Genomic DNA, 25,822 nt, shown 5'->3' on the forward strand with positions numbered 1-25,822 from the left:
ATCTTTATGCAAACTATTAATAGATACCTAAACACAAGATGGCTATTTTCCCCTTTTGGGTCCCCGTCGGGGAATCAAACCCCACAAGATGGTTTTTAAAATGAAATCACACGTAAGTAGTTATATTCATAAAGTACACTAAACAAAAGCTATACAATGAGAAACATCAACAGCAGATCCAAATGAAGATATTCCTCGGAATTCTATGTTTCATCAAGCATCAGAAAACACCAGTCTTTTTAGTTCTGTTCTTGTACATTTTTCTGTGTCCACATTCTTTGGTTTGGACCCTTGGGTTTTCTCTCACTATATGACATTCCCCGTAGATAATGTATCATTGGCTGCTACTTTGGGGGTCGAATGTCCTTCTGGGTGTCCCTTGTTAGTCCTCACATAGCATGGAGAAACTTCTGTGCTTCCAGATTCTGGCTCATTGCCGTCCCATCCTTTTTAAGCAGAGGATGTGTGGGGTTCCTGCTTATGTGGGCCATGGCTTCTCACCCTGACTTTCCTTCTTGCCTTGGTGTCTGAACCGACAGCATCGCCCTAAGCAACTGGTGGTTTGTGGCCCATCTGACAGACCTGCTGGATCACTGCAAACTTCTCCAGTCGCACAACCTCTAGTAAGTGTGTGTGGCACCCCGACCCTTTTCTTGCTACCACCCAGGCCCTCTAGGGTGGCGTGCACTGAAAGCCTAGCAGGGAGGTTGGGCTGCAGAGGGGGACCCTGAACGGAGCAGGCCAGGAGTCTGGGTTTCATGTTAAGTTTTATTCCAGCTTTGGATCCAACATGAGAGAGTTCCTCCTGCTGGAATATGCCTCAGGGCTGTTTGCTCATCACAGGTAGGAAAGCCTCAAGGGGCGACGGCGGGGTGCTCTTCAGAATGCGGGTGCCATCGCAGCTTGGACGTAGACTATTCTCACTCCTGTTTGGTTCCCTGAAGGCCACAGGGGTCCTGGGAGGGGCCGTCTGAGGGTGCCTGAGCCCTAGCACAGCACCCAGGCTCATCAGGCCCTCACACCTGTTCTTGGACCTTTGCAGCCTGTGGCAGCTGGGAGTGGATTACTTTGACTACTGCCCCGAACTGGGCCGAGTTTCCTTGGAGCTGCACATTGAGCGGATCCCTCTGAGCACCGAGCAGAAAGCCCTCAAGGTGCTGCGGATTTGCGAGCAACGGCAAATGACTGAGCAAGGTGAGTTGGCCCTCTCAGCACACCCTTTGTGTTCATGCCATGCCAGCCACACTGGAGAGAGGCCGGGCAGTGGATGCCAAGAAGCAAATAAAAACAGGAAAGTTACTGGGGTGGACAAAGAGCTAGGGATCTCTTGGGTCCTAGAAGCAAGCAGTTGAGCATGTTGCCTTTTAAAAAGGTTCCTGACCCACTTTTTCTCTCATGCTCCAAGAAGTCAGGGCTGGGGTCAGCTGTGAGTTTACCTGTCCCAGTGGGTTGCTGTTGCTAGCTCGGGCTGACTAGGGAAGTAGGACTGGAGGTGGCTCAGGAAGAGCACAGGGAAGAAACAGTGATGAAGTTTGCCCTTTTTCTTCTCCTCTCACTGCTGAGTGATAAAAACCTAAGTTATTCTTCCCAGAGGCACTCGCATAGAGCGTTCAAGACCCAAAGAACAGTAGGATCCTGGGCACCTCAACAGATAATGGAGGAGCTGACCCATGGAGAGCAATAAAAATCTTACTGCCACCCCTGAAATCAAACCTGCTCACAAAGCCCATCCCGTCAGGGTGGGTCACGCTGTTCACAGAGCCAGGAGACAATTTATAAATCCCCGAGTTGAGTTTCCTGTTCTGCTGACCAAGCTGTAATTGGAGCCTATGGGGGAGTCTATGGAAGGCTGAGCGGCAGGAAGGCCACTTCCAGTGGGGAGGTGGGACTGGAGTGATTTGTAAGGTGAAAGGTTTGCCTTTTCTCTTTCCCAAAGTTCGCAGCATTTGTAAGATCTTAGCCATGAAAGCTATCCGCAACAATCGCCTGGGCTCTGCCCTGTCTTGGAGCATTCGAGCCAAAGATGCCGCCTTTGCCACTCTGGTGTCAGACAGGTGGGTTCAGCCAGCGTTGGCTTCCTCGGGGCTGTCTGGGAGGTTGGGAGGCTGAAGACGGGGGCCTGGGCCTGCTCTGATCGCCGGGCCGGGCCTTGCAGGTTCCTCAGGGACTACAGCGAGCGAGGGTGCTTCTCTGATTTGGATCTCATTGACAACCTGGGGCCAGCCATGATGCTTAGCGACCGACTGACATTCCTGGGTGAGTCTGTCTGGGCTCTGTCCCTGGACTTTTGGCACAAATAGACAGTTGTAGAGTTTGGAGGGACTGCTCTCTACTTCCCCAGTGTTTCCTTTCTGTTAAGCCCAAACTCCAAGCCACACAGAATCCTGTGTGCCAGACTCTGCCAAGCATATTTTTCAGTAATATTTTATTTTCCAGTCATTTCCAACTTAAGTCGTGAAAGTAGAACAAGGAATAAGGAGCTCCCATATATACTTTACCCAGATTTACCCATTGTTCATATTTTGCCTCATTTGTTATACCATTCTCTCATTCAATCAGGTTTTTGGGGAAGTTTGAAAGTAAGTTGGAAACATTGTTCTCCTTTCTCCATAAATAGTTGAGCATGTGTTTCCCAAGAACATTCTCTTATATAAGCACTTTGATCAAAATCTGAAGATTCATTGCTGATACAGTACTCTCATCTAATCCACAGTCCACATCTGATTACACCAGTTGTCCTAGTAATGTCTTTCTATCTTGTGCAGGTTCACAAATTTAGTTGTGTCTCTTTAAGTGTCTCTTTCTTGGTGCTTCTTAACCTTGACATTTTGCAGTTCAGCTCTCTTTTGTAATGTCAATTTGGGTTTATTTGATGTTTCCTCATGATCATATTTAGATTGTTTGAGGCAGGAACACTACTGAGGTGATGTTTTCAGTGCTGTGTCCCCGTGTTGTGGAGTTCGCTTTGATCATTTGATTAAAGTGGCATCTTCCAGGGGTTTCCTGTGTAGCACTGACTTTCCTTTTGATAATTTGTGGAAATATTTTGGGATTATTTAAGTGTCTTTTTCCTCATCAAACTTTCACCTGCTAGTTTTGATTACTGGTGATTTTGTCATTCCTTGTTTTAGTTCATTCTACCATATGGAAGGCTTTCCCTTTGTCCCCGTTTCTTCTTTCATTTACATCAGTAATGTACTCATTACTTATACACCATGGCTCTTGTTTATTTTGATGCTTACATTCTCCCGGGTTTGGATCGTTAGAGCCCCTTCAAAGCATGTTTCGAATCCTTTTGGTCTCAATGGTCCATGAGCTTGGAGACAGCTCTGGAAGAATCTCCCTGCTCTGGGGAATGGCTGTCTGGGATCAGACTTCTCTTGTTTAGGGCCTGAGGTGACCTAGTGTTCTTTTCTAGGAAAGTACCGCGAGTTCCATCGATTATACGGGGAGAAGCGTTTTGTTGATGGTGCTTCTCTTCTCCTGTCACTGATGACTTCTCAGATTGCCCCACGGTCTTTCTGGATGACACTCCTAACAGATGCCCTACCCCTTTTGGAACAGAAACAGGTTGAGTCTACAATGATTTTCTTCTCTGCTTTTATTGTCCTTGAAGGTACTTCATTCTGTAGCTGTTGCAGATGCGTATACATCCATCATCTCCCAAGCAGGTCTCTGCATGTGTGCGCATATCACTCATAGCACCTACTCTGGAAATCTAACATCCACACAAGAAAAACTACTTAATTTGAAACGAGGCACTTGTCTACTGATCATACCCAGCCCAAGGCTGGGATTGAGAATAGGGGTGCTCTGCCCTCCCAGGGCATGCAAGGAAGGCTGTCTCTGACCTTGGGCCTGGGCTCAACAGTGCAGGCCTTAGCTGGGGAGCAGCTAAGTGAAGCAGCCTCTCTCCCCTAGGTGATTTTTTCTGCAGAGCAAACATACGAGCTGATGAGATGTCTGGAGGACTTGACCTCAGGAAGGCCAGTGCACGGAGAGCCCGATGCCCAGCAACTCCAGGTCATTTGGTTTTCTGGGTTGGTTCCGCAGTGGATAAAGGGCCCCATCTATCTCGGGCTCCCCCCACCTCCCTCCACAAACACTGGTCCCTTACAAACTCATGTGCCTCTTAAATTACCTCTTAACCTATAACTGCCACATAACTTTTTTTTAGGAGAAAACAAGGTGATTCTAGAGTTCTGGTCTCTATATTTTCCTTTCCTGTCAATCAGTTGCAGAGGTTCTTTGCATGCAACTCTCTTACACTGAGAACTTGCTGGAAGCTACTACTGAATGTTAAGTGCCCATCTGCCTTTGGATTAGATAGAGCCTTCGGGAGCTTTAAAGGAGGATCACTTCCTGCTGTGCCTCATGCTGGCTCTCTCTGCTTTCAGGATGATGACATAGAGACCACCAAGGTGGAAATGTTGAGACTTGCTCTGGCACGGAATCTTGCTCGGGCAATTATAAAAGAAGGCTCGTTGAAAGGTTCCTGAGGCTGAGAGCTGCTCCAGCACGGTATTTTTGTATGGCAATGTATATAAATTTTTAAAAGAATAAATATTTTCTTTTGCAAATATGAGGCAAGTTCTTATGGTTCAGTTAGGGAGTTTTTATCTACCTCCTGAGGTAAAAATTAAGAAAATACTTGTTTTCTTTGACATGGAACTGACTTCCCTGTCTCCTTAGAGAAAAAACACCCCTCCCCACAAAATCATGGTGAGTGCAGTGCCCTCCTGCCTGTAATTAGAAAATTGGACAGGAGCCTTCAGTGGTTTACTTGTGCTTCTGAAATCCGGCCTCACCTCAGAATCATCTCAGACATCCATTTGTCAACTTTCTGGTTATCTCTTTGAAAAAAGAAAAAGGTTCAGAAACCTGTATGTTAACAAAAACCTAGGTGATTATCTACAGTTGGAATTTATAAGTGGCACTTTTCCCTCCTGGGGGTGAATGGTGTCTGTTAGAAGGATTCCAAATGGGGTCAAAATGATTTTATTTAACATGCAGCAAAACAAGGGCGGCAGAGTTGGTATATCCAGTAGAGCTGTTTGTCACAAAACAGTGACCTCAACAGTAACGAGTAACACTCATAAATAATTTTAATGTCTAAAGCTTATCGTAAAGATACATTTCCATGTAGTAATCCTAGAGATCTTCCCAGGGCTATAGCAGCCGGTCTCTGGAAAGCTCTTAGATTTATTCCTTAAGTAGTGAAATCAATTCACTTTCGACCTAATAAAGCAGTGAAACCTGCTTGCTAAAGATGGTAGAGAAGGGGAAGATGACCTCTTGATAAGGAACCCTGGCAAGGAAGAGGGAGGGATCAGGGAATGTCGCCTGTGCCACCTTCTCCTGGAGATGGTGCTGAGCCCATCCAGCTGAGTGCGGTGCTCTTTCCCCAGTTGGTGGTTCTCACTTTCCTGTTGCCCTGTGAGGCTTTGGAGTCTGGCACAAGCTAGCCGGGGCTGAGCACTGTTGAAGCAGTAAGTTCTGGTGATTCAATTCAAGTGTGGCCCCTAATCTCACCACCTCTAGACCCGAATCTTGCTGACAGTACCCTCAGCAGCTGAGGACAGTTTCTGGGCAGCAGGTAAGGACTTAAGTCTGGTGCACTTTACCTCACCCTAGGCCTCCTGTTCCTGACTGTATGCCATACCATGGGCCATCTCGGGCGTGGAGGGGGGAGGCCAAAGCAGGACACAGAGGGTGGCAGGAGCTGTCCTCCCCTTCAGAGACTCGAAGGGCAATACAGCAGTTTATTTCATGCCAAGCAAGAGGTAGTGAGTGGGGTGGCCTCTTCCCACACTGGGAGGCACACTTTCTCCGGAAGCTCTGAGTACCTGCTTCCAGAGGGGAAACACTGGTTCTTTCCCGTTTATTTCCTGTCCTTTAGTGTAGGCTGCCCTGAGGCCAAGCTCTGTTTCTAATAGGCTGAGAGCCACATCCTGGTGAGATGTCCATAGGACACAGCCTGCCACCGCCAGGGACAAGCACATACTCATCATCCAGTGGTCGTTTCAGAATGATGCCCATGGAAGGCAAGCACACCGAGTCCTCCTGTGCCCAGGCCCATCTGGGCTTTGCCCACCTCCCTGGAGGTAGGAGTAGGAGCCTGCCAGCAGGGGAAGCACAGAGTAGCAATGGGGGACATGAGGACATGGTCCTTAAGGAAGGACCCCAAGTCTCTTTAGAGACCTACTCCCTCGAGGCATCAGGGGAAAAACCTACTTCAGCCTTGGGTCCGTGTTCCCATGGCAGCAGTACAGAGTCTGGGGCCACATCCCACCCAACAGTACATGGCCACTTCAAGTCACACAGGTAGAAAGAAACAGGTCCTTTTAAGGGGCCAAAGGATAAGAGACCATCACAGCAGCAGCTCAGCTCCTGGCAGCAATGCCCAGGGCTCCTGTTCCATACCAAAGCTCTAAGTACTGCAGTCAGGACATGGAGAATGACTGGACCAGGAGAGCCCTCCCGTCTTGGGGCAGCCTGCTTGGGTTTCAAAGTGGAGATGACGGCATCCTCTGGGGTCATAGGTTCCCCCACTGCTCCACAGGAGGGAACTGGTCCACCTCACCCACCTCTGTGCTCAGCTGCTCCCCCAGGGCGAAGGTCAGCCTATACCGAAGCCTTGCCTTCTCCTGCAACACAGGGGCAGCGTGTGAGACGCCATTACCCTTGGAGCTCTTTCTGTGCCAATGTACAGGCCCTGCTCCCACCAGCCCATCCTCACTCAGCTACTGAACCAAGGTAGGGAAGGGACATGGCTTAATTTAACAATATCATGACACTTCTGGCTGGGAGGTGGTTGTCCCAAAGTAATGATATAGGCCTTCAGGCTGGTTTCTGGCTCACCTTCAGTGGATTGGCCAGCAGCATAACCTGGGTGATGGCTGCAGGTGGCTGGATGGGGCTAAATGGAGAGAGTTCTGTCCCAGAGGGTGGCTGTAACTTCACTTTCATTGACTAAAAAGAAAGAGAGAAGCTCTTTGAAGAGATGGCAGGTGCCTGGAGATGGACATATGTATCATCAGAGTGGACACATGCTGTCGCCTGCTGCCTGCAGAGGCCCTCAATGAAGCAGGTTCCAGATGAAGGTAATTCCTGCCTCTAGAAGCCCCAGGAAGCCAGGGTACCTTGGGCACTGCAGCCTGCAGCACGATGCTCTTGATAGGCAAGGGAGCCGTGTTCAGCATTGACACCACAACCACCAGCACGTCAGGCCGTCCGGGCGGACATTCCTTGGCAAAGTGGAAGAGGATGCGGAAGCCGTTTTTATCATAGGCTGTCACAGGAAGGGCACTGCCTGTAAGAAGGCAGCATGTGGGTATGGAAGGAGAGAGAAGGTCAACGATACCCAACATGCCCTGGGGGTGCCTGCTGCCGCCAAGTGGGGTCAGCAGCATAACCCTGTAGTGAGGAGGCTCCCTTAAGGAGTCTGGGAAAGAACCTCTGCCAGACCTTCACAAGCAGAGGCCAAGACCAAGACCAAGGGGGTTGCAGCTGACTCTAAGGGACGCCAGCAAGGAGAGCCTGTACCGATCCACCCCTCCCACTCCACACAATGCTCCAAGCCGTGTGTGGCCCTCGCTTCCCTTCCCGCCCCAAGCCTCTGACACCTACTAGGCTTGATGGATTCCAGGGGGACATGGACACTGGCCAGGGAAAGCTCAGTCCCCTTCATGGGGCTGCCCTGGGACGGGAAAACAGGTGGCTGGAAGAGAGGGCTGCCAGGCCCAGTGGAGAAGGGCAGGAGAGGCCTAGCTGAGGTGGTGGGGATCAGAGGGGAGGTGGCAGCCCCAGGAAAGAAGCTGGAGGAGACAGGTTTCACCAGGGCTGAGGTCCTGGGAGGCAGGAAGGACAAGGCAAGTCAGAAACCAGGCAGAGTTGCTACGTCAACCCCTCACAAAGCTCCCACCATCCCCCACCCTAGCTTCCAGCCTGATGGATCAGACCAAAAGGGAGCATCCACCGCCCCCCCACCCTGGAACTGCCTTTGCTTCTACCAAACCCAGGTGCAACCCTGCCCGATCCCACCTCTCCCACTCATTACGCTTTGGCTTCTAGAAGCTGATCGAGGGCATCCAGCTGGTGTAGGGTGCTGTCGCCCAAAGCTGAGTGATGGTACCCGGGGACTGTGGGCTCGGCCTTTGGAGCTGAGGCTGGGGCCAGTCCAGTGGGGAACAAAACAGAAGCGCTGGCTGGGACCACAGGAACTGGGAAGGGGGGTGGCAATGGAGCCTGGGAGTTGCCTGTGGGGGCTGCTGAGGACGGGAGGTCAGGCCCATCTGAGGGGCTACAGCCAGCAGTCCCAAGTTTGGGGCTGAAGAAGTCCAGGTCCGGCTGTTCGTTCTATGGGGAATGGAAAGTGTGAGTGAGCAAAGGGTGTGGAGGGCTGCAGCTCGCCACCCCGGCACCTTTGCTGGGGGCCCTACTGCAGCCCCACTGGACTAGCAGCCGAGGACAGGACCCCAGGGGGTAGGGGCAGCAGGGCTGCAGCTAACTGCAGCTGAGGACTAGTCAGGAAAGAGGATGCTAAGCCAAGGTGATTGAGTGCTTCAGTGATGGCACCTGTGCCTACCTGGAACAGGGGCCACTGGCTGTTTCCAGCTGACTCTTTGGGAGGGGCACTGGGGGCTGGGTCAGTGAGGCCTGAGAACAGAGATGACCATGATGACAAGAGGCTCTGGGCTAGGGCAGCCCTAGCCCCACCAGAGGAAGGCTCACACAACAAACATGATTGTCTGATGTCAATGCATGGGGAAATGTTCCCCAGGCCACCTCCAAAGGGGACTCCTTACAGTTGTGGATGGGGGAGGGGGGCTCCAGGGGAACAGCAAGACACTACATCTACCGCTTCTACCCCGGGGTCCACATACAGACTGCCCTGGTGGCCTGAGGGACATTGAACTTGACTTTCCCTACAATTGAAGTTTCCCTCCTATCCTTGCTAGGCACATGGGGCACCCCCTCAGGCCACCACCCAAGCCTACAGCCATCTCCTACCAGCTCTGTTAGGAGCCCTTACAGCCTCCCAGACGCACCCAGGCAGAGCAGCTCCTCATCCAGCAAGCAGAGGGCATTGCTAGTGTTGGGCCCTGGGGAGGCCTCGGCCTGGCTGGACGAGCGGCTGCGCCCAGGTCCTGAGGTCTGAGGGGGTGGAGGGAGGATAGGGATGCCGGAGGAGGGGGCCGCGGGTGCTTGGGCCAACACTGGGGATGAGCTGCTTGGTGCATCCAACTCCACCAGGTCGATGAGAGTGCCTTGGTTATCGGAGTGCTGGTTTCCTGGATGAGCAAATGGAAGGGGACGGGAATAATTACGGGCCACCGAAGTGGCTGCACAGCAGAAGGCAAAACCCTGAGCACAGCCTCTGATCTAATCTATGGGTACTCATGCCAGGTGCACACAGAAAAGTGAAGGCAGGTGAAGACCCTGTCCAGGTCCCCCAGCCTCGGGAGCTGGAGAACCTTTGGAATGGCTTAGAATCCCCTCAGGCCCTAGGGGCGGACGCGCTGGTCTGGAGGGGTCCAGAATGGGAGACCGAAACATTTTACCCTCAGAGTCGGGCATGGTTGAGGTGGCCACCTCACCATTGATGACCTGCCCTTCAACGACTGTTTTATATGAGTTGATGACCCGGGAGAGGTTGTCACTGGCCTGTAGAATGTCCCCTAGAACAGAAAGAGAGACTTCTAATTCTTGGCCATGACAACTCGCCCACCATACACAAATCCAAATTCCTAGGTGATCCTTGTCAACTAGTATACTTTTTACTCACCTAAACTATTGTCATTGTCCTCTGTCTCGCTGGCTAGTTTGAATAATGTCCGCCTCTTGTTCTCACACCGATCAAACAGCTCCTGGAGGAGACCAGACATAAAAATCAGCTACAAAGGCCATTGGAGGTCACCTGATTCAGCATTCACACCCCGAAAATCACAAGCTCCTCTAATACCATGGTCAGTTACTGGCAAAGCTGGGCTCAGGGCACACGCCCTCTGCTGCCAGCCTCCACCACACTATCACTCAAGATATCTGCCTAGATGGAGAAGTCGCCAGGACTGACACAGGGAAATACGTCCCTTCCTGCCTCCCTGCTGGCACATGCTCAGAATTCAGAGTATCCATGTGACTGAGGTGCTGCATTAGGGGTACAGGAGGGCCTCTGCAGAAGGCAAGGCCAAGATCAGGTCTGCAGAGTCACAGAGATTTATGTGTACAGTTATTCTGCCCTGGGTAAGTAGTAGGTCACGGCTTGTGTAAAATAGGGGCACCAACTCCCCGACCTGGCTGCTGTGCTGATTAACGGGACCATCAGGTGCATAAGCAGTGTCTTAGGTACTCAGCAAAGGCTGGCTCCCTTTCCTGGAGCCCAGCTAGAGGGGGGCCTACCTTCATGAGCTCTTTATCTGCCTCTGAAGACTCCTCTTTGCTGTAATGAAGCAGCATCTCACTGAGCAGCTTCACGTTGTTATTAACCTCTTCTAAAGTGTGCAGACGCTTGGTCACCTTTTGGATCCGCGCCTCGTCCTATGTAAAAGGATCAGGGAGGAAGCTCAACCAGACTCGTCCCACTGGCCCCCAGAAGGATCACACCTTACCACAGGACATGAGCAGAGGCCAGCCCCGCTGAAGCTCCTCTCAATATCTGGTTCTTGAGAACCACCACCTTGGACCCAACATAGTTTTTCTTTTAAGGTACCAGCCCTCCACCACCCCAAAACTTGGCCCCATCTACTCTGTTTCTCTATTCCATTCTCCAGCCTCTTCAGGTGAGGGCTGGTGGTGGGGGCAAACAGCAGGCCTAACGCCAAAGGAAGGGACTTCTGCTCTTTCTTGGGCTCCTGCACCCCATTCCTCAAGGCCCAGGGCCCACTTACTTCCTTCACCATGGACTTGATGAGCTTGTTGGCCTCTTGCAGGTCATCAGGGTTTTTGCTTTTCAACAACTTGGCTAAAAGCTGGAGGAAGAGTGTATGGAAGGTGAAGGGAAAGGCAGCGCCCCACCTGGGGAGACTCCAGAGGAAGTGGAGTTCCCCGCAGCACCGAGCGAGACCTCGTCTGAGGACTCTGCAGGCTGGGGTGCACTGTACCTTGGATTTCTCCTCATCGTCAAAAACAGGGTTTTTGGGACGAGGTGGAGGAGAGGGGATCAGTGTCCTGTCCATAGGGATCAGTGGGTCAGACTGCACTATGCCTGAAAGGTGACACAAGACATAGAGTGTTTGCTCAGGCAGAGGTAACCTTGCTGCCCTCCCTCACACAGCAGGGGGCACATCCCTGTGATCAGGGCCTGCAAAGTCGGGGCAGAGACAGAGCAGCTACGCAACCCTTGTCCCAGCAAACCCCAGCCAAGCCCTCCCACTTGTCTTCCAGAGGGAGGAAGAGACAAAGCCTGCGGATGGCAGACACGCCTTCATCCTTCCTGGCCCTGGCTGGCCTCTGGGGCTGTGTGGAGGCTAAGGGAGGGGAGGCACATACCCTGTCTCTTCAACATGTGGTAGGCATCCTTGATCTTTGATTCTTCTGGCAGGGCCAACGTCCAGCTATAAAGCAGCTCAATAATCTTGGTCTTCACTTTCTCAGACACCCTGTCTCCAAGGTACTAAGAGGCAAAAGGAAAAGGGAAAGCCTCGAAACTGCAGTCTGGAGGCAGACACAGCAGGAAGGCTCTCTCACAGTAGTGAATGGTTGCTAATAAGTTACAGTCTTCAACCCTATGGGAAACCAGCAGGGATCAGGTCAGGTCAGTGAGACAGCACAGCAGGGGGATGAGGAAACGACCTGAGGTAGAGCTGTATCCATATGGGACACAGTCTGTGGTTAGGCAGGGGGCTGGGAGCTCATCACTGAATTTCCATGCACAATCTGCCAGAAACTACTTTTCATCTCAGAGGAGTTAATGAGAACGTCTTTAGCACGGAAAACTGTTTCCTCTGCTTTGAGTGCATGCCCAGAGTTTAGGGAACGTCAGCGAGCAACAGAACCTGAGCGGCCAAGTAACGAGGGAGGCCAGGTCCTTGTAGCCATAAGGTCAGCCAAAGAAAAATGCTGTCACCAGGAGCCCAAAGGCCTGCGATACACAGGCCCTCCCCACCGGATACGCACACAGCTGCTGCCACGTCACTTGTCACATTTAGGCTGGGGCTGCCTGTCCCCGTGGCCTGTATGGTCATCCTGCTACCCTCAGGACCTAGCTCTCTACGGAAAGGACACAGAGAATCTCAGATCCATGGAGATGCTGGCTGTGTAGTGAAAGCCAGTAAAATGGGAGAGGGAGAAACACAAAAGAAGTTCCTAGAAATGAGGAAACTGCCACTGACTGACCTTTGGAGAGACGACTTTGATTAACTCATTCAAAAACCGGAACTTTCCCACTTCGTTATGAAACCTCCGCCCACAATTCTTCATACACGCCTCCAGCACCTGTAGACACAAAGGAGGGACACTCAGCGGGCAGGCGTCTGGGTGAGACATGCACTGAGCCAGGCCCCTGCATGTAGACAGCGCTAAATAAATATTCACCTAAGAAAGGAACTGATAAGAGCTGTGGGCACAGCTGAGAAGCGTCGGGGCAACAGGATCCCTGACATCCCGCGTCCCTCAAATCACACAACTCTTCTGGGGAAGCTCAGCGGGGACTGAAGGAGCGCGGACAGCAAGACAAACCCAGATGCCTTCCCGCACGGTTCTGCCCTCACATTTCACGGATGAGGAAAGCGAGGCCCACAGAAAGTTTCTCTGACTCAAGGTTCACGCTTCTGTCCATAGCTAGTCGACATTTTGGGAGATGGAAGATAACGTTTAAATTTTTCCTTCATTTTAGGTGGCACGACATTTTCCTTCCCCCTGCTTCCATCTATTTTTTTCTAGAGCACATAATACTACCTTAGGCTTCCTTGTGCCTGCAGCTTATGCCAAGGAGTGTTCCACCCCCGTGCTCCTTTTCTTGGCTTCATCTTTGCAAAGCAAGGTTTTTCAACTCTGCCACTGAGACATTGTGACCAGGCATTCCTTCTTGTGGAAGCTTATCTTGTACCTTACAGGATTCTTAGGAACATCCCTGGCCTCTACCCACTAGATGCCATCAGTGCCCCCTGACGTGTGACAACCAAAAGTGTCTCTCCAGGTAGTGCCAAATGTCCCCTGGAGGTGCAAAACCACCCCCAGTTGAGCACCACCGTTTCAAAGCCTTCGCCCTAAGGTGAGCACGACAGAGGCGTGCACATGGGCCATTTAAGTACCTTTCCATGACCATTTCCTCATTCCCAGGGAGAACCCTGGGAATCCTCTGGTTTAAGGGTGAGCCTGGAGGTGCCCAAGTGCTGTGCACAGCTCCGCTTCCTGAACCGTCTTAGTCCAAATAAATACTAAGATCTGTCCGTTGGTGTGATGTCCTCATTAGTAACCAGCACTGTTTTTATCTACGGAACGAACTGTACTCACCTCGCTTTTCTTCTGTTAGCCAACTCTTAACTGGCAGGACAGCTCTGTCAGCATCTCTTCGAGAAGCCTTCTCTGAGCCCTGCCCTGGGCTCAGGGTCCTGCCTCTGGCTCCCTCCCTTAGCCACTCCACTCCTCCCACTATACCATGTGGCCATGACAGCAGGGACTACACAGTAGTCATCTCTGAAGCCTCAGTGCCTGGCACAAAGGCACACACATTTGTAAAATGGCTGAATGAACATTCTAGATATAGCTAGTTTGTATCAAGGAATATCAGCTGGCTTAGGGCATGAACCCCGAAAACCTCAGAGAACCCAGCGTACATGAGAAAATGCCTGGGCTCGTGAAGATTCCCCGTCATAATGAGAAACCTACCGTCAGGGCCTGGACTGCCTCCCATTCCTGCGGAGACTGGATCTTATGGGCCAGCAGTCGGACAGCTATCTGTGGCCTGGGAGACAAGCAGACCACACTTTCAGACACTGACCCTGAGGCCACGTGGCTAGCCCTCCTTGGCCTGTTTTTGACTTTTCCATTCAACTATCTCACCTGCCCCCTAACAGGTGTGAGACTCACCCTTCAAGCTCTTTGTTGATCTGATCACAGAAGCCGATTATGTATTCCCAGTCCTCCTGGCGGTTGGAAGGGTTGGTGGCTTTATCTTGGGACGGAACAAAGAGGAGGACAATTGTTATAAAGAGCAAGGAAGACACAATGGAAGGTTTCTTCACAATGTTTAGGCATTGATGTGAAGGTAAGTTTGTTTCCAAACTTCTCTAATAGAGAAGCCTTGACAGTTCAGTCAGGCAGCGAGTCATATACGAATGTCCAGTCTTTTGAAAGTCACAAATGAAAGAGAAAGCAAATCTCAGCCTCACGGAACTTAGAGTAGATCGGGATCGACAGAATACAAATAATTATAAACATGAACGACTAAAACATTCAAACAGATACCTATATAAAATGTTTACTTCAACAAATAAATACAGCCAACTCTACATAAAAATAAGCTAGGTGTAAAGCAAGTAGGGATGATCAAGAAGTGTTTCCTAGAGAAACTGAAGCAGGAGATACTTGATAAAAAATACACAAACTCAGAAAACACATTTCCTACATACCTTTCAAAAACTTTTTCAAGACCTAACTTTCCTGGATGCTTTAAATGTTTTTAATTTTAAATGTTTTTAAATTGCACGTGATACTCATTTTAAGTTAAGCTACATTTACTAAACCTTACTAAGCATCAGTCATTATGCTCTCTCTCCTTGGTGTCCCAGAAACAGAATCTGAGCCTGAGTATTCAGTGCCCTCAACATTAAATGGTCTTCCATGATCAAGGGCGAAGACAAGTGTCAGACAGTTCTCAGAGGGTCCAGGCGCCAAATGCGAAGTCTCCTAATTCCTGGTGCGGGTCCTCTTTTTCCTGTTCGCCCCAGAACTGCGCTTACAGAGGATGGCCCCAGCCAAGGGTGGTTAAATGTGTTCCCATCTCTGATTCAGATCTTGGAGTCTGCCTCTTCCAGAAAGCACTCTCAAGCTTTTTGCTAAATTTAGGGCTTCAGGTTCAGAAGACAAATGGAAGGCAGAAGGCGTATATCCTTTTTAAACACGCATGCTCCTCCTGCAGATTCCACAAGGGCCAAAAGCAGAGCCGCAGAGGCTTGAAAAAGCCCCTCCCAACAAGGGTGATGTTAGGAGTTCCTGAATTCTGATTTCTCGTGACTGTTTTCTTAAGTTCCTTTTTTCCTAACATTAAAAATGACTAGCTCCCAAATCATAACAGGGACTCCCACCCAACCCCCACCCCAGGGCTCTGAGCCATGAGGTCAGCAGACGCCACACGGAGAGAGAGGAAAGCCCACAGCACCAGCAGACGCTGTACCTGCCGGGCAGTGTTTCTGCTCTGGCTGCAAGAAGATTCTGATGGTTTAGGTTCATATTTGGAGGAAAAGAGAGACATCTGTCCTTAATCTTAAAGAGAGAATTAATAGCAGACCCTTAAAAATGTCGAGCTTGAAGAGAGATTAATTCTATCAAGAGTGGCTATTAATTGTCACAGTGGCCTACTAGCTGCCACCTTCCAGAGAATCCTCAAGTCTTTCCCACCAGTTGTCTAAAATCTTCTCAGGTGTTGGCTTGGCTTTGTTACTAATCTCTATCATCTGAGAAGCTTGACATTCTCACATGACATCAAGATGGTCAAAACTAAGATGATCTGAGGAGCCATGCCCGCCCCCATTGCCATCATCATTTTGAGAACAGTCACATACCTCATAGTATAAGAAAAAGCAGCCCACTCACTTCCACTATTTGCAACTGGAAAGTATCTTCCAAATACGGAGTCCGCTGTGCCCCTCCCACGTACACCAGCAGTGGGCATTCACCGAACGCTGTATTATTCCCGGGCCTACTAGAATTCCAGCAGCATTTCTGCTTCCAAGAATATATCTGCTTATTTCACTATGTTCAAATTCTCTAGTGTTCCGCTTCCTTTCATTTTGGTAGCCCTTTTTACTGCAAACCTGTAGGGGGCGCTCTGCCTATACATCGGCACAAAAAACCCTGGTTTCAGCAACTGTCAGTCCCACTTCTGAGTATCTCCTCCAGCTCTCCAGTCAGCTCAGAAAGCAGAACTCAATCGCCCACAGGAACTGGAAGGACTCTCTGGGGATCATTCTAGGTGACTAGATCTCTTCATCTGCCCACTGCCTCCCCCAGCAGATGCACATAACCTTCTACCCACTCAACATTCTCTGTCACCTAGCTCAGAGGTGACACTAGAGCGTCCCCAGCAGACCTTGCCTTCTAGAACTAGCCCCCTGGGATCTCTTCTGATTCAAGGTTTCTATAGTCAGGTCTCTGTTGAAAGCTTTATTCCCTTCTGTGTCTGTGCCTCTAGATTTTCCACCCCTAGCCTTGACTGTCGTGGGACTTCAAAAGGTCAAGTAGGAATGGAAACAGCAGCATTGGCTACCCACTCCCAACATGGCTCAGACATTCCAGAGACAAGTTCTACGTAGCAAATGATGTAGAAATAAGGAGAGGCAAAAACAAGGGATGGAAAGGGAGTAGAGAGTCGATCTTCATTGCTAGGGTCTTGAATCAACAGAGACTGAGTCCATCACCAAGTCTTTGTTAAGCACCCATGGAAAATTATGTAAGTAGCATGGCAGGCCCTGGACAAGACTTGGATCATCCCCTCTAGGAGGTTGTGCCCTTCTGCTGCAACACATGCGACAAAACCAGAACCAAAAACAAGACCGTGTGCAATTATCAGTGCTACTTTGGTACACAAATCAGTCTAAAAACAAACTCATCACTTCTCCTTCCTGACTTCCCTATTTCTGTAAATGGTGCCACCATTCGAAACCTCCTCGCCCAAGCACTGGTTCATTCACTTGGTACAGTTCACATCATTAAGTGATAAGAACTGTGAAGGTGAACAGAAAATAAGAATGGAAGGCATCTTAACATGGCCCCAAATGTCACTCTAATGGGAAAAGGTCAAAGGCCAGTCTTAGCTCTACAGATACTCCCAGATAAAACTATCATAAGTTGAAAATATCATAAGTCAAACGTGCATTTAATACACCTAACCTACCGAACATCATAGCTTAGTCCAGCCTACCTTCAAAGTGCTCAGAACACAATATCCAAAAAAACACTGGCAACACAGTACACTGTAGAGTATCAGTTGTTTACCCTCAAGATCATGGGGCTGACTGGTAGCTGCAGCTTGCTGGTGCTGCCCAGCATCATACGGGTATCCCACCACGTACCACTGGCCAGAGAAAAGATCAAAATTTAAAATCTGAAGTACAGTTTCTACTGAATGCTTATCACTTTCACACCATCATAAAGTCAAAAAATTGTGTCTAACCCTGGTAAGTAAGGGACCACCTGTAGTTTTGACAGACACCATTGCATCCCCCCCACCGGCTCCACTCTTCCTCAAAAACAAATCTGTCTCTCTCTTATTTCAAAATATATATAACTCTAAATCTGGCCTATGAAAGTCAGCCAAGGTCACTTAAATTACTCCAATGTCCCCATTAGTATCTGTGAATCAAACCAATTCCAGAGTGGCTATATCCAGTTGGGTGGCCCTGGGCAAGTGGTTTGATCAGGGTCAGGGCGTCCTTTTTGTGAAATTGTGACAGCAATCTCGGCTTCACTAGAATATGTGATAAATAAATTAAATGAATATCTTTGGAGCACTTTGAGCTCCTTGGAGGGCAGTTCCATTATACAGAAAACTTTGTGACCTGCCTGCAACTGAAGATTTTGCAAATGTAACCTAAGTTCAACCACCCAAAGGGCAATTAATTGGAGGAAACAGCCATCACCTCCAAGAACCTGGAGGCTCTAGTAAATAAGAAATTTCTGCAAAAGGTAATAATATCTAGACATCCTACCTGCCTCCTCAGCTTGTCCAACTCTGTCCTCAGTTAGAGGCCTCCAGGGGTCTCCTCTAGTCCATAGGAAAGTTAACTTATTAATCCTTCAGCAGAGTGCTACCAGCTAAAAGGGTTAACCCGTATTTCCTTAATAGCAACATGAACTAGCAATTATAGCAATAGGCCGCCATAACCACAGGATCAGGCCGGGGTCCTTAGCTTCGTTCAGAATGGGTTGTCAACAAATGAATCTTTAAGATGTTCGCGGCAGTACAGATTTCACCCGGCTTTGGTCACTGCAGGAAAAAGGTACAGCTCTGTTCTATCTCTGGATTATTCTCACTTCAACTATTCTGCCTGCGCGAAGCGATCACTTCTCCTCGAATACATGGTCACAATTCTGAAGCTGTGTATGATCAGCGGCACCCACCGCTCCCGCAGTTTCAGCCCAAATCCAGAGCTCTTCCCTTCGTCAGAGGCTGAGCCGAAGGGACCCCGGAGTCACAGCCGCCCGCGGTCCCACAACAATCTCCCCAGAGCGCCGATGCATGTCAGCCGGCATCACTTGGCTGTCACTTTCCCGGAGCCCGCGAGACCCGCACAGGACCCGAGCTCACGCCGACGCGCGTGGGAGAGGAAGGAGGCGCCGCAGCACTGGGAGCAGGTGCCGGGCGGGAGCCAGGCGCCCTGCCGGGGAAGGGGCGTGATCGCGGAATGCTCGCGGAGGTGGCGAGCCCAGCCTCAGGCTGCCAGGCGGGCGGGGCCCCGGGAGGGGGCGTAGGGGTGCGGAGAGGGGCAGCTCGGGGGCTCGAGGGCAGGCAGAAGCGGCCGCGGATACTCACTCAGCCAGGACTCCAGACTCTCCCCTTCCGCCTCCGCCATATTGCAGCCTCCCGGGCCGGCCCCGCGGCCTCAAACCTCGCGACACCCTGCTAGAGAGGGGCCGGGGCGGGGTCTGCATGGGGGCCTGAGGCGAGCGAGTGCTGCTACCGAGGGTCGCGCCAGGCTGCGATGGTTAACAAGAGGGGAACTGTTTCTTCTTGACTCCTCCTTTCGGACATCGGAGTGAGAAACTCTTAACGCCCAGATTAATGGGGTGATGCGCAGGTTTAGCACCCTGTCGAGCCTTTTTCCCGTCTTCCGTCACTTGCTCAGGCACGCCGTGGGCAGTCCTTGTGGGGTCCTCGTGGCGAGCCAAGATGGCTGCCCCCGCGGTGAAATCTGTGCGAGGGTGGCCGGGCCTAGCGCTGGGCCTGCAGAGTGCTCTCCGGCGGCTTCCAGGGTGAGAGGGCAGCTGAGGGTCCGCTTGGGTTTTCACGGGGAGACCTGCGGGGAAGGAAAGGGACCACAGGCAGGCCGCGCGGGGACCTGGAGAGAGCCTGCGGGCCGAGGTTTCTGGGTCCGAGGGTCTTCAGTAGCTGCGTGACTTTGGGCCAGTCTGAAGGCTTAGTGATTGCCCCCTGCCCGAGGGGGTTCTAACTGGGAGCTGAACGTGTGGTCTGGCTAAAGAGCTCAGAGCTGGGTTTTCTGTGTTGGGAAGCGGGAAGAGAGATGCATAAGCGGGGTGCTTTCCTGAAGTTCAAGAGCCTGTCCTTACCTTTGGCACTTGACGAGGAGGAGACTTTTCTGGCCTGTTAGGAGAGGTCCTCCTACCTGTTGGGACAAGAGTCAGAATTATTGTGGCTCAGGTTTGGCTAGCGGTCTGTGCGCCGCTCTCCTTGGCGGCTTGGCAAACATGCCGATTGTTAAGTCAAGGCTTTTCACTTGTGGTGTCAGCTTTTGCCTGCCTCCCCTCACCCCACCTCACCGCCCCCTTGCCCAGGTTAACCCAGGTGAGGTGGAGCCGCTATGGTCCTGAATACAGGGATCCCCAGATTGACAAGGAATATTACCGCAAGCCCTTGGCCGAGCTGACTGAGGAGGAGAAGTTTGATCGGGAGCTCAGGAAGACTCAGCTTATTAAAGCTGCCCCAGCAATGAAAACAAGCTCGGTGTTTGAAGACCCACTGATCAGGTTAGATGGAAACACTTGTGTTCCACGGGGACAATACCAGGGAGGATCTACAGTAAGGATTCTGTGATACAGCCTTGGGAAGCTAAACATGTTGCTTTTCTCCTTGAAGTAAATTCACCAACATGATGATGAAAGGAGGAAACAAGGTACTGGCCAGATCCCTCATGACACAGGTAAATAGCACCTTTCTCCTGTCATCTCTTTTCTCTAACTTTGTATTTGGTTCTTTCAGTTTAGCATAGAAAAGAATGGATTCACATACTTGCCATTAAAATTAACTTCCCTGTATGGATGTACTGGGGTGGGGGCTTTAATGAAGTGCTGCAGGAGTCAACGACTGCCATGCCACCACCTCCAATCAGAAATCTTAGCCCACTCCTTCTGTCCTAGTCCAGGAAAGAGAGAAGCACTTAAGAACTTTGTCTTTGAAGTGCTGAGGGAGGAGCTGCTCTGCTTTAGAAGAAGGATAATGGGAGTCAAGGACAAGATACTAGCTCAGCTAGTAAACCCTTTAGGAAGCCTGGGGCAGCCTCTTCCACTGATCCCTTTGCAGACTCTGGAAGCCGTGAAAAGGAAGCAGTTTGAGAAGTACCATGCTGCTTCTGCAGAGGAACGGGAAACCATTGAACGCAACCCCTACACCATCTTCCACCAAGCACTGAAAAACTGTGAGCCTGTAATTGGGCTGGTACCCATCCTCAAGGGTGGCCATTTCTACCAGGTGAGTGGTCGGGGCAGAGAAAGGAGGGCTGGCTGCCCACATATGTGATGAGATGGGGGGAGGGGTTCTTGGGGTGGAAGGGCCCAGAGTTGGGCCAAGATTGATAGTTTTCTAGGGACCAGGGACTGTCAGGATCTGATCATCTGAGTCCTGTAGTGTGAAAAGTCACGGGCAGAAAATGGAAAAGGGAGCAAAAAAGTACCCAACTGACCTCTTCTGGATCCCCTGCTCCCACTTCTATCCAGCATCTTTTGTTCTAATCTATAAACTTCTTGTGGTGAAGGACTATGTTTGTACCTCATCTTTATACGCCAGTGTCTGGCGTAGCGCTTGACCTGTACCTGATGCCTCGTCACAATTTGAACTGAACTAGATCACTCTATTATAGTATTTAATTACAGTTCATTATCATAAGTGGGTGTCCATGTTCCTAGGATCTGGCATGATACCTGGCACATACTGGGTGCCTGGCAAATTATTCTTAGGCAAGAGGGTCTTGTTTTTTTGGCACCCATCATCAGAGTTAGCTAAGTCACCCCAGTTGATGGGATTTTACCCAGTTGGTTCTTATATCTACTTGTCTGAGTCTTCATTTATAGGTGAAAGAAATCAGTGCTTAATGAGCATTAGCTCAACAAATGCCTCTTATGTGTGCCACACTGAGGTCACCCAAGGGTGAGGGAAGCTTGAAGAGGAAAAGACAGGTCCCTCTCCTCAGGAGCCTTGCTAGGGCTGGCTCAGAGGCATCCTGTGGCGATTCTTTAGAGCTCATGATGGAGGCTGCAGCCCTGGCACATACTTGAACCGACTTGCCCATATCCTGTCTTGCCCAGGTCCCTGTGCCACTAGCTGACCGGCGTCGCCGCTTCCTGGCCATGAAGTGGATGATCACTGAGTGCAGGGAGAAGAAGCACCGCCGGATGCTGATGCCAGAGAAGCTGTCGCATGAGCTGCTGCAGGCTTTTCACAACCAGGGCCCTGTGATCAAGAAGAAGCACGACATGCACAAGATGGCTGAGGCCAACCGTGCCCTGGCCCACTACCGCTGGTGGTAGATGGAGGGTAGAGGCTCCAGGAGGAGCCCGGGACTCTGCTGCATTGAAAAATATCTGTGGATTGAGGATGTAGTTCCTTTTTAAGGGCAGGCAGGTCTCACTGGAGCACTGTGTTTATTGCTTGTTAGTCCGTTCTTTCTGGGCCAGAACTCGCTCTCCGTGCCCTATCTCCTTGCAAAGAGGGAACACATCGACTTGGATTTCCCCCACGAAACTTAGGGCTCATCCGGCCTTCTCTTCCTTCTGCTTGGGATGGACATTTGAGTGATACAAAAGGAAGCAGTTTTAGTGTCAGAAAGGTTTATTAGAAAACTCTGAACTGGTGTAGCCTGTGATGCAGTACTGCCCTTTGTTAAAACCAACTGGAAGAAATATACTCTTTTCCAAAGTGGTCTGTACAAAATGTATAAAAAGCAGTTTCTGGTGTGACTTGGGCTCTGAGCTTCTGCCCCCTGACACTTCCGTCGTACGAGTGGTTAAGGGTACCCGTTTTACAGATGGGGAAACTGAGGCACCAAGATAGCTACTGCACCAGTGGTTACACAGTGTAGTGGTTGTTAGGAGTTGCCCTTCTCTGGCCCGGGGCAGAGAGGCTGATGGGACGGGGGCGGGCAGGTCTGTGTGATGTCTTCCCAGACCCCTGGAGGAGGAGGGAGGGTGCTCAGGGCAGCACCACCGCGTAAGTGGAAAACATCTCGGGAGCTGCTGAAAGCCTGGAAGGGAAGAGGTGTTTGGGAGAAGCAAAAACTGCGCTGCCAGGGCGGGAGGTGGGTAGGACGGCGGCGGGCGCTGCTGGCAAGGAAGCCTGATCGGGAGGCCTAGTCGGAGAGCTCGCTGTAGTAATAGTTGTGGGCAGCCGGGGTCGTCCTCCAGCCGGCTGCCCGGAACTCAATGATCTCCAGCAGCAGCAGCTGGGCCAGGGAGCTGAGGCCGGCTGGGAGCAGGAAGCCATCCCGGATCAGGACAAAGAGCTCATCCATGCGCTGCCTGTTCATCTTCTCCAGCTGCTCCCCAACCCGGTGCAGCTGCAGCACCAGGCAGTCCACCTGCAGGGGACAGTGGGCGGTGACCCCCCCGCCCCGCCAGCCTATCACATAGAGCAGCCATTAACTGAGCTCTTGCTCTGTGCCAGGCACCGTGCTTGGCCCTGGGCACGTTTTCCCACTTCATCCTCACACCACCCAGTGGGTGTTGCCCACATCTCGTATGAAAGGAAACGAGTTTAGGGACTCATCTAAGGTCTCCTTACACCTTGTCTCCAAACTGCTGCTTAACCCCTTTCCTCCCCCCCGCCCCACACCTTCTGACCCTGGTTTGGTTTCTGGCCATCTGTATGCACAGCTAGCCAAGGCTCTCAGCATTCCTACCGCAGGTTGGCCTTCCTGCTGGGAGGGAGGTCTCTGAGCCAGTAGGTCTTGGCTGTCCTCTGTTCTGGATAAATTCCAGACCTAGCAGCTTGTCTTGTAACTGTGACAGGCCTTAACTGCCCCCACCAGGCTCCTGCCTCAGGAAGTGATGCCCTCAAAAGCCTCCAGGGACACTGGGCTAGCATTCTTTGCTGAGCTAAAGGCAGCCCACCCCCACAGCCTTCTGTGCCAGAGCCACCCACCTCCTCCTCCTTGTTCAGACTGTCGGGCTGGGCCAGCCGGAAGAGGCAGTCGTAGACGGGGTTCACCAGAGCCATCATAGGCATGTTGCTCACCTGTGGGGGAGAATGGGCCAGAGCACTGGCTTAGTAGTGGCCTCAAGAGATAGGCCATTCCTGCCGCACGGGGTGGCTGCACGGGCCTCACCCTCAAGTAGTCAAAGACGTTGCAGATAAAGGTGACATAGCAGACCCAGCCCTGCAGGGAGCGGGCTCGAAGCTGCTCCCGAGCCTGGTACTCCTGTTGCAGCCGGTTGAGGAGTCCGCGCCGGAAGACACTCTGGCCCGCGTGCTTGCTCTCTGCCTGTGAGTCAGGGAAAGGATGGTTAGTGGCAGGGACGGTGCTGTCATGAACCCCGCCCAAGCTTCCGTGGCTGAGGACGCTTTTGTGTCACTCTCTCTGCCTGAGGGGAGGCCTTTGCATCTCTGCCCTGCTGGCCAGGCCTCTGCCCAGGCCTGAAGCACCTTCTTAAGTGTGTCCCCTCTTCTCTACCAACCCTACCCAACCTGAATAATGGCGTAGCACATGCGTCCTGCTTCCTTGCTGAACACACAGTCCTGCAGAGAATGGTCCACAATCACATTGGCCACTTTCTCCAAGTCCACGGCACCTGGATCTGGGGCAAAGATCGGGGGTGGTCTCGAGCTGCTTAATTATCACATTTGCCTCCACCAGCTCCTAAGGACTGGAGATGTTTACAAAAAAGCACGTCCATTATCTGCTTACGTTTAGAGACCTGGAAACATACAGAGAAATAACCATACGGGAGCAGCTCCAGCGAGCCTCCCAGTGGCCCGGCGAGGGTTATGGGGCTGTTAGAGACTAACTGAAGAATGCTAGTTTTTCAAGACACACATCTCCCAGCACTAGGTTGAGGAAGGAGCGCTGAATAACAATGTGACAGCAATTTCATGGAAGAAAGTATTCTCATAATACACACACGTGAACCCCTGACGTGAGTAGGCCAGGCTGGGCGCTCCCACGGGCTTAGTTTGGCATGTGATGGGCAGTGCTAATTGTTAGCTGAGTCAAACTTCTGCGTGCTGGAGGGAAGGCTTTGGTCCAGGACAATTTATCTCCTCTGCCAAACAGAACACTCAATCCTCTGTCCCAAGTTAGGCGGCTCTGCATATTCAAGAGGGCCGGTTGCAGCAACAGCCGGAACCAAGTCCAATGTAAGGACTTAAGGGGCGGGAACTATGTTCTGTGTCCCACCCCTTTCACGGGTACTTTACAAAAAGGCTTTGCAATCTGAGAGATGACTCTGATTCACATTCCCAAATACTGGCCTAAATGTAGCTTGTCTTCCATTTTGAGAGGTATGCTCCTGATTCCCAGTCTCAGAAATTGAAGGAAAGAGAGGTCTGGGCGTTCCCAGGCTAAGGCTCAGTCCTCTGGTCCTGGGCCCCATGTCCTGCACCTCTGGACCCAGGCTCAGGAGGGCTCCCCGTGCTCACCTTTGAGTGCTGTCTTCAGCAGTTGCTGGGTTTCTGCGTCAAAAGACTGGATTTTATATTCCTCTCTACCAGGCTCCCCCATGGCCATCCAGCCCCCGCAGCTTTTTACTGGGCTGGGACTAGTGACAGCACCTGGGAAGGAGAGGTGAAGGGAGAAGCCTCAGGTGTGGGGCGTAAGGCTGGGGATCCCAGTCTGCGGGCTCTGGGTGGGGCTGGCCAGCGCTTGGGACAGGTGCTCCTGGGTAGTCCTTGGCATTTGGTGGTTGGCTGCGAGCCCAAGCTTGGCTTCTGGTGGAGATCCCGCACCAGCCAGGCACCTGTTGCTCAGTTTAGGAACCCCTGTAGCTTCTGGGATTACACAAGAGTAAAGAGATGAAGGATGAAAACTGCCGACTCCCAAGTCCCAATAGGAGGCAGGGTTATTCTCAGCTGATACCAAGGGTGGGTGAGGTGCACTGGGCTGCGGGTGTGCGTAGGTGGATAGTACACACTTGCCCTGTCTATAGAAACCGGCCTGGAAGCTGCTGGCCCAGCACAATTCCGGGCGAGAGAGAGGCCCAGCAGGGTTCCAAGTCCCTCTGTCTAACTCTCTCCCTCAGCTTTAGTCAGAGACCTTCTCAGTCCACAAGACTCACCCTCCAGCCCTCAGGCTGGGGCTGACCTGCGTAGGTGGGCGCAAGAGCCTCCTCTGCCACCTAACAGTTGGGAGCCGAAGTCCCGGCTTCTGGCCAGCTTCTCCCCTGGGCCGAGTGGCAGAAACCAGGCCCTGCCCATTCAGGGCTCTTATATCCTTGAGCTCCATTCTAGATCCTTCCTCCTAAAGAGGAGAGCGGGACGACTGTCTCCTAGACGTAATCCCTGTTGGAGGCCCCTCTCCGAACTCGGTGACTTCCTCCTGGTCAAGGGAGACGACTTTAGGGGTCTCCAGACCTGGGCAGCTCCCCTAAGCCCAGAACGCCCTCCCCGGCGGTGCAGGGCCAGCAGCGGGGCCCGCCGTCCGGTGTCGCGCGGGAGGGAGAAGCGGCGTGAGCGCCAGGACCCACCTGCCGGGCCGGCACCGCGCCCGCGTGCCCGGAG

At 51.6% G+C, this 25,822-nt stretch overlaps 4 protein-coding genes across 7 annotated transcripts in view; 2 read left to right on the top strand and 2 right to left on the bottom strand.

Moving 5' to 3' along the window:
• The window catches only part of NUP85 (nucleoporin 85), a 25,876-nt gene extending 21,291 nt beyond the window's left edge, over nucleotides 1-4,585 (top strand). For both annotated transcript variants that reach the window (XM_011361927.2, XM_023531673.1), the window contains 8 exons: nucleotides 540-623; nucleotides 778-843; nucleotides 1,043-1,194; nucleotides 1,937-2,054; nucleotides 2,156-2,256; nucleotides 3,419-3,570; nucleotides 3,922-4,023; nucleotides 4,398-4,585. In XM_011361927.2, coding sequence (XP_011360229.1) covers nucleotides 540-623; nucleotides 778-843; nucleotides 1,043-1,194; nucleotides 1,937-2,054; nucleotides 2,156-2,256; nucleotides 3,419-3,570; nucleotides 3,922-4,023; nucleotides 4,398-4,499 — 877 coding nt within the window. In that variant the 3' untranslated portion in view covers nucleotides 4,500-4,585. The remainder of the gene's footprint in view (nucleotides 1-539; nucleotides 624-777; nucleotides 844-1,042; nucleotides 1,195-1,936; nucleotides 2,055-2,155; nucleotides 2,257-3,418; nucleotides 3,571-3,921; nucleotides 4,024-4,397) is intronic.
• A 397-nt stretch (nucleotides 4,586-4,982) lies between these two features.
• Nucleotides 4,983-18,830, bottom strand: GGA3 (golgi associated, gamma adaptin ear containing, ARF binding protein 3). Of its 2 annotated transcripts, none has more exons than XM_011361930.2 (17): nucleotides 18,695-18,830; nucleotides 14,032-14,116; nucleotides 13,831-13,906; nucleotides 12,337-12,435; nucleotides 11,491-11,614; nucleotides 11,103-11,206; nucleotides 10,890-10,970; nucleotides 10,402-10,539; nucleotides 9,788-9,869; nucleotides 9,564-9,680; nucleotides 9,051-9,293; nucleotides 8,588-8,658; nucleotides 8,060-8,358; nucleotides 7,630-7,850; nucleotides 7,143-7,312; nucleotides 6,862-6,972; nucleotides 4,983-6,647 (listed from the first exon to the last, which is right to left on the bottom strand). In XM_011361930.2, exons 1-17 carry the CDS (start codon nucleotides 18,732-18,734, stop codon nucleotides 6,537-6,539), a joined length of 2,172 nt encoding a protein of 723 aa, XP_011360232.1. In that variant the 5' UTR covers nucleotides 18,735-18,830; the 3' UTR covers nucleotides 4,983-6,536. The 2 variants fall into 2 exon arrangements, with proteins under 2 accessions (XP_011360232.1, XP_011360233.1); XM_011361931.2 differs by lacking the exon at nucleotides 18,695-18,830 and adding an exon at nucleotides 12,535-12,780 and having other exon boundaries at nucleotides 14,032-14,049.
• A 48-nt stretch (nucleotides 18,831-18,878) lies between these two features.
• MRPS7 (mitochondrial ribosomal protein S7) lies at nucleotides 18,879-22,068 on the top strand. The gene is made up of 5 exons (XM_011361934.2): nucleotides 18,879-19,134; nucleotides 19,675-19,866; nucleotides 19,976-20,039; nucleotides 20,420-20,587; nucleotides 21,421-22,068. Exons 1-5 carry the CDS (start codon nucleotides 19,052-19,054, stop codon nucleotides 21,640-21,642), a joined length of 729 nt encoding a protein of 242 aa, XP_011360236.1. The 5' UTR covers nucleotides 18,879-19,051; the 3' UTR covers nucleotides 21,643-22,068.
• Nucleotides 21,926-25,816, bottom strand: MIF4GD (MIF4G domain containing). 2 transcript variants are annotated; one of them, XM_011361935.2, is made up of 6 exons: nucleotides 25,789-25,816; nucleotides 24,746-24,877; nucleotides 23,795-23,904; nucleotides 23,436-23,591; nucleotides 23,252-23,344; nucleotides 21,926-22,688 (listed from the first exon to the last, which is right to left on the bottom strand). In XM_011361935.2, exons 2-6 carry the CDS (start codon nucleotides 24,831-24,833, stop codon nucleotides 22,461-22,463), a joined length of 675 nt encoding a protein of 224 aa, XP_011360237.1. In that variant the 5' UTR covers nucleotides 24,834-24,877; nucleotides 25,789-25,816; the 3' UTR covers nucleotides 21,926-22,460. The 2 variants fall into 2 exon arrangements, with proteins under 2 accessions (XP_011360237.1, XP_023387451.1); XM_023531683.1 differs by lacking the exon at nucleotides 25,789-25,816 and adding an exon at nucleotides 25,407-25,728 and having other exon boundaries at nucleotides 22,461-22,688.
• Nucleotides 25,817-25,822: the final 6 nt, after the last annotated feature.

This window comes from Pteropus vampyrus, unplaced genomic scaffold, assembly GCF_000151845.1.
Source record: "Pteropus vampyrus isolate Shadow unplaced genomic scaffold, Pvam_2.0 Scaffold72, whole genome shotgun sequence".
NCBI classification, from domain to species: Eukaryota; Metazoa; Chordata; class Mammalia; order Chiroptera; family Pteropodidae; genus Pteropus; species Pteropus vampyrus.

What these genes read in the sequence shown, in the direction of transcription:
- GGA3 (XM_011361930.2), bottom strand. Translation starts at nt 18,734, where the DNA reads ATGGCGGAGGCGGAAGGGGAGAGTCTGGAGTCCTGGCTGA. An exon ending in AACCATGCCCGACTCTGAGG is followed by an intron (nt 9,294 to 9,563) that starts GTAAAATGTTTC and finishes TTGCTCATCCAG; the next exon opens with GAAACCAGCACTCCGATAAC. An exon ending in CCTGGAATCCATCAAGCCTA is followed by an intron (nt 7,313 to 7,629) that starts GTAGGTGTCAGA and finishes GCCTTCTTACAG; the next exon opens with GCAGTGCCCTTCCTGTGACA.
- MRPS7 (XM_011361934.2), top strand. Translation starts at nt 19,052, where the DNA reads ATGGCTGCCCCCGCGGTGAAATCTGTGCGAGGGTGGCCGGGCCTAGCG. An exon ending in GCTCTCCGGCGGCTTCCAGG is followed by an intron (nt 19,135 to 19,674) that starts GTGAGAGGGCAG and finishes CCCCTTGCCCAG; the next exon opens with GTTAACCCAGGTGAGGTGGA. An exon ending in AGGGTGGCCATTTCTACCAG is followed by an intron (nt 20,588 to 21,420) that starts GTGAGTGGTCGG and finishes TGTCTTGCCCAG; the next exon opens with GTCCCTGTGCCACTAGCTGA.
- MIF4GD (XM_011361935.2), bottom strand. Translation starts at nt 24,833, where the DNA reads ATGGCCATGGGGGAGCCTGGTAGAGAGGAATATAAAATCCAGTCTTTT. An exon ending in TGTGCTACGCCATTATTCAG is followed by an intron (nt 23,592 to 23,794) that starts GTTGGGTAGGGT and finishes CCTGACTCACAG; the next exon opens with GCAGAGAGCAAGCACGCGGG. An exon ending in GTCTGAACAAGGAGGAGGAG is followed by an intron (nt 22,689 to 23,251) that starts GTGGGTGGCTCT and finishes TGTCCCCTGCAG; the next exon opens with GTGGACTGCCTGGTGCTGCA.